We start from the raw sequence: 4,861 nt of genomic DNA, 5'->3' as shown, positions 1-4,861 counted from the left end.
GTTATGTTTACTAATCCAAGTCAATGTTATAAAGCTTACTGATTATTACGGAAACCCTTTTGCAATTGTGCTGAGAACTGATTGAAGTACTGATCTTGTAGTAATTAAGGAAGCAATAAAAGTGACCTTCTTTAGGTTAGTTTAATATCTGTAGTATCAGGAGGTGTGGGATTGTTTACAGGCTTGAAATAGCCAGAAAGAAAGAACTTCGTTTTCTTGGTCTTTGCCATCTTTCATAGACCAACACAAACTGGTTCTAACCAGAATAGAGGAAGGAGTGGGAGGAATGGATGACCCCAGTGCATGACTGGAGAAAGTGATTATGGGCAGTAGTGTACATCTAAATGCAGCACTATGGCTCGGACACTCCTAGTGTTTTATATCTTCTGCAGCCTGTACCAGGTTACTGCTGTAGTTACATTTTGTCTTCCACGGTTATGAGTCAGTGTAATCAATACAGATTTAATTCATTTCCCGCTACTAAAAAACTCAGACCTCGTTTCTAATAGAAGTCTAAGTGCAGTCACTGAATACAACCAGTGCACAATAAAGAGGTTTATGAATGACACAAAAATATTTGTGCAGTAAAAACTGTGAATCAATGACATTTCTTGGTTCAAAGATAAAGCTGCTGGGTTATGTCGATCCTGATGGCACATGCATCCAAAAAGTAACCAGAACAGATTTATATCGTATTCCTTTATTGATGTTAAGCAAGTGTTTGAATGAATTTATCCTACCTGAAATCAGTCTAAAAAGAGTGTAGCTTCAAATTGACTTCATGCTGTATATTTTGAAATGGTGTTGATGAGTAGAAGGTATGAGGTATGAAATGTCCTTCTGTTTTTGTTTTTTTTTAAATAAAAATTTATTGAGTATAAAACTTGCTGGACAGTGCCTTTCCATTGTTTTATTTATTTATTTATTTATTTATTTATTTATTTATTTATTTTATTTTATTGAATTTTTTTAATTACTTTTACTGAGTAATTTTTACTTTTACTGAGTAACTTTTTTCTTTTTTTGTTAACGTTGTTGAATGAGTTCGAATGATGATCATAAACTTTCCTTCTGTTTTTTTTTTTTTTTTTTTTTGCTTTTTTAAATAAATATTTATTGAGTATGAAGCTTGCTAAGCGGTGCCTTTCCTTTGTTTGTTTCTTCTTCTTCTTATTAATTTATTTTATTATTTTCATTTCATTTCATTGTCTGTACCGCTTATCTGATCTATCTTCATTACCATCATTAAATGTTTTATATGGTGAAATACTGATAAAGAATGACATTTTACTGTAAAATTACTGACAGTACTGATACTCCGCGTCTGGTGTTCTGGATTTTGCCTCTTGCATCAAACTGGGAGTTCTGGTATTACACATAGGGATATAATTTGGCACAAACTGCTATTTTGTGTTTCCTGTGTGTCAGTGACCCAGCACTTTTTCTGACCAACATAATATGTTGCTAGTTTTGGATTTAAAACCATTTGAACATTTCTACTTGCTTGGAACAATGGTGAGGTTTATCTTCTTAATTATTAGAATTTATTCCCAAATTCATTTGTGTTTTGTCCTTTTAATGCTTCTCTAAGTAAATATTTCATTTGTGTTTATTGTATGAGAATTCTTTACCGGTTGCATTATAATCAGTGCCAAGTTCCTGAATTTTTCCTTTTTTCATAGCTTTTGTTTTATTTATAGTATTTTTATAGTATATATTTTATTAATGTCATATTTTATTTATAGTATATGTTTCCTGATTCCAGATATTGCGATGTTTTCTCATTTTTTTCTATAAGATGATACTGTAGCTGGATAAACTTTTGAAATGTATTTTAGTTCAAAACATTTATTTCTAACACATTAAATAGAGTGAACATGAAAAATAAATGGAACAGAAGTCAGTGTGAAAGGAACCTGGGAGAGATTTTTTATCTAATCCATCTGCTCATTTGCTGTTTTGTTTTGAAGTCCATGCTGAAGAGAGCAGCGTTTGTGGGTTTTGTCCTGTTTGTGCTTATTCCTCTGATCCATGCTGCCTGCTGGTCAGAGAGATTGAGATTAGGTAGATATAAACACACACACACCACACACACACAGAGCTGCACACACAGACAGTCGGATAGACACATGCATATACAGACACACATACACACACAGTCAAACAGACAGACTAACAGAAAGACACATGCTTATACAGACACAAACACTCACACACACACACACACACACACTCACACAGGCACAGCCCCCTTAAACACACAGAAATCTCTCTCTCCATCTCTTTGTCTATCTCACACACACACACACAAAAAGGCACACGGTCAAAAAGACAGTCAAACAGACAGACAGACACACGCATATACAGACACACATATACACACACGGCCATAGCATCCCTCCACATGCATACACAGACACAGCTCCCCCCAAGCACACAGACATCCAGACAGACAGACATCCAGACAGGTGCATATACAGACACACACACACACAGTCAGACACACAGAGCCACAGTGCCCACTGTGTTGTTGTCTATTGATATATGTTTCTCTCTACACCAGGTGTGAGTCACTGTATTGATAAAACGGATAAAACCTGGCACCTTGTCGGATCCAACTGGAGGAACAGCGTATGCGAAAAGTGCACATGCAAAACCTTGTCCATGGAGTGCTGTGACGGGTAACAAACCAACACAACACGTGCATAATATACGAACGCACAAACATCCATCATTACAGCGAGAGCAGGAAAAGCAGCATTGTGTTATTTACTGAGGTCCTGTTCAAATCCCTGAACTGCTGCTCTGAGGGCCGCTCTAAAGTTCCGACACAGGGGTACCAACACAAGCGTGGCGTTTATTAGCAAACAGTTCAAAAGCACAAATCCGCTCGACGTAGTCAAGAACAATCCGCCAACCTTCAACACGAGTAAACAGGATCATGCGGGAAATCCAGTGCGCAAACACAGCCGGTCAGACAGGGGTCAGCTGCAGAGGAAATCTGGCAAGGGCTAGTGAATATCTTCCATCTAGAGATCGTTTAAAGAATAATAATCACAGTAGTAATTGTATGCAATCTAAATATTCAAATATTTGAACTGTACTTATATTTTATTGGACGTAATATCTTGTTATTTGAAAGTTATTGAAAATTACACTGGTGGGAATTTAAGAAATGCCCCTTGTACACTGGTGTTCCAGTCCACCGGTGGGATGAAAATGGACTTATGGGATATTTTCAATCAGCAGAAATGAATGAATGATTTTCTGGCTGTGCGTCTGATATAAAATGAGTCTGTTGGCTTTCAGTGTGTTTAAGACGTGTGTTTTTCCCCCCCTCTGTTGGAGAACCTTACACAGAAGATAAACACCTTCAAATTTTAGATGTTTATGAACAAGCACTCGGGGCGTCTCAGAGAGCAGAAATGGGTTTGATATCAACGTTTACTTTGAACATTTGTGTGGAAAAAAATTTAGGTTTTTTGGAACTTTTCCATGAATATTTCGCCTCTAGTATGACAGAAAAACAGAAATACTTATGAAACACAACAAAGTCCTGATTGTCTACTTTCATATGAGCTTCATATTAGCCACCACTGTGGAGTGGAACATGACAAAGACATTCAGTGCTCAACATGGACACAACAAAAACAGGAGCAAAATCCATTTGTTGGCCTCTGGGGAAAGGAGTTACAGTACATACAGAAAGTTACATATATGCTGTATTGTAAAGGATTCGATATTTTAAATGTTAGACTAAAAGTACCTACACAAATGCAAATGTTACACCAAGGAGGTGTCAGTGGCGTGAGTAAATAATTAGTTAGATCACAGTTCCATAGAAGTAGATATTAAATATAGCTAACATCATACAAAGAAGTATCTTAAAAGTAAATGTCAGGTCAACTCCGACTTTGAACTCCAACTCCATCCACCCACACGCTCGCTGCCAACAAGAGACATCCGTTCACACAACCTTTTGCGAAGTAAACACTAAGCCGTGAACACACTCTGACTTTACCAATCCTTTTTTTTTTTTTTTTTTTTTAATTCCGTTTCCTGGTTTTTGTATTCTGGCTTTTGCTACGATATCCTGTTTGCTGATATGTTCATTGAAACTCTAAATGAATTTGTATTTATCTAAGCCTCTCCATTGTGACAATAAAATAGCTAATTTCTGGAATAATCACAGCTCTTGTAAAAAAAAAAACAAAAAAAAAAACAAAAACATTGTAAAACATGGGTTGTTTGTGTAGTTGTGGTTCAGGAGTTTCCTGCATTTTATTCACAGCTCATTTCATTAACCACTTTAAATGAACACACTGTAAACTGATTACATGAGGACCTGTGTATTATTTCCGATGTATTTTTGTCTGCTTGTTTGCTTGCAATATGTTCATACATCATCTATTTCTGTTACAGATTCCCAACGCACATGACTAAAGGCTGCGTCATGGCATATAATTTCCGAACATGTACATACACATTAACCAGTATAGACCCAAGTGTTAAATGTTCCGTTATTGGAAAATAAAAATAAAAACACATCACAATATACACACTCTGTGTTTTTCAAATAAAGCATTACTGAGTTAAAGAAAAAAAAATAAAGAAACAGTTGCTGAATCCTTTGTGCAGTTGTAAAATGGTTGGATGAGACCGGAGATGATTTGTGGAGGGGAAAATGCACTTTGACATCCTGTGGTCAACCGATTTGTAATGCATTCACCTATTCATGGTGCTGAGCCATGTGATTTTCTTTCAGTCTCTCTCCATATGCTTTTGTTTACATTCAGTTTTGATTCATTTCAGTCTCCTCCCCCTGCCTTGTTTAGCTATCAGTTTTGTGTCTTTGTTTTGG

The 4,861-nt window shown here is 36.3% G+C and overlaps 1 protein-coding gene across 1 annotated transcript; it reads left to right on the top strand.

The window, feature by feature from the left end:
* The first annotated feature begins 1,366 nt into the window (after positions 1-1,366).
* Positions 1,367-4,626, top strand: LOC131367093 (beta-microseminoprotein-like). Its single transcript, XM_058412314.1, has 4 exons — positions 1,367-1,515; positions 1,971-2,064; positions 2,564-2,681; positions 4,423-4,626. Exons 1-4 carry the CDS (start codon positions 1,459-1,461, stop codon positions 4,532-4,534), a joined length of 381 nt encoding a protein of 126 aa, XP_058268297.1. The 5' UTR covers positions 1,367-1,458; the 3' UTR covers positions 4,535-4,626.
* The last annotated feature ends 235 nt before the right edge of the window (positions 4,627-4,861 follow it).

Source organism: Hemibagrus wyckioides, linkage group LG16 (assembly GCF_019097595.1).
Source record: "Hemibagrus wyckioides isolate EC202008001 linkage group LG16, SWU_Hwy_1.0, whole genome shotgun sequence".
NCBI classification, from domain to species: domain Eukaryota; kingdom Metazoa; phylum Chordata; class Actinopteri; order Siluriformes; family Bagridae; genus Hemibagrus; species Hemibagrus wyckioides.
This window is presented reverse-complemented; position numbering and strand designations above follow the sequence as displayed.

Bases quoted from the DNA above. Each gene is read 5' to 3' on its own strand.
- LOC131367093 (XM_058412314.1), top strand. From the start codon at position 1,459: ATGTTGCTAGTTTTGGATTTAAAACCATTTGAACATTTCTACTTGCTT. The intron at 1,516-1,970 runs GTGAGGTTTATC...TTTGTTTTGAAG, and splicing joins TCTACTTGCTTGGAACAATG to TCCATGCTGAAGAGAGCAGC. The intron at 2,065-2,563 runs GTAGATATAAAC...TCTCTACACCAG, and splicing joins GTCAGAGAGATTGAGATTAG to GTGTGAGTCACTGTATTGAT.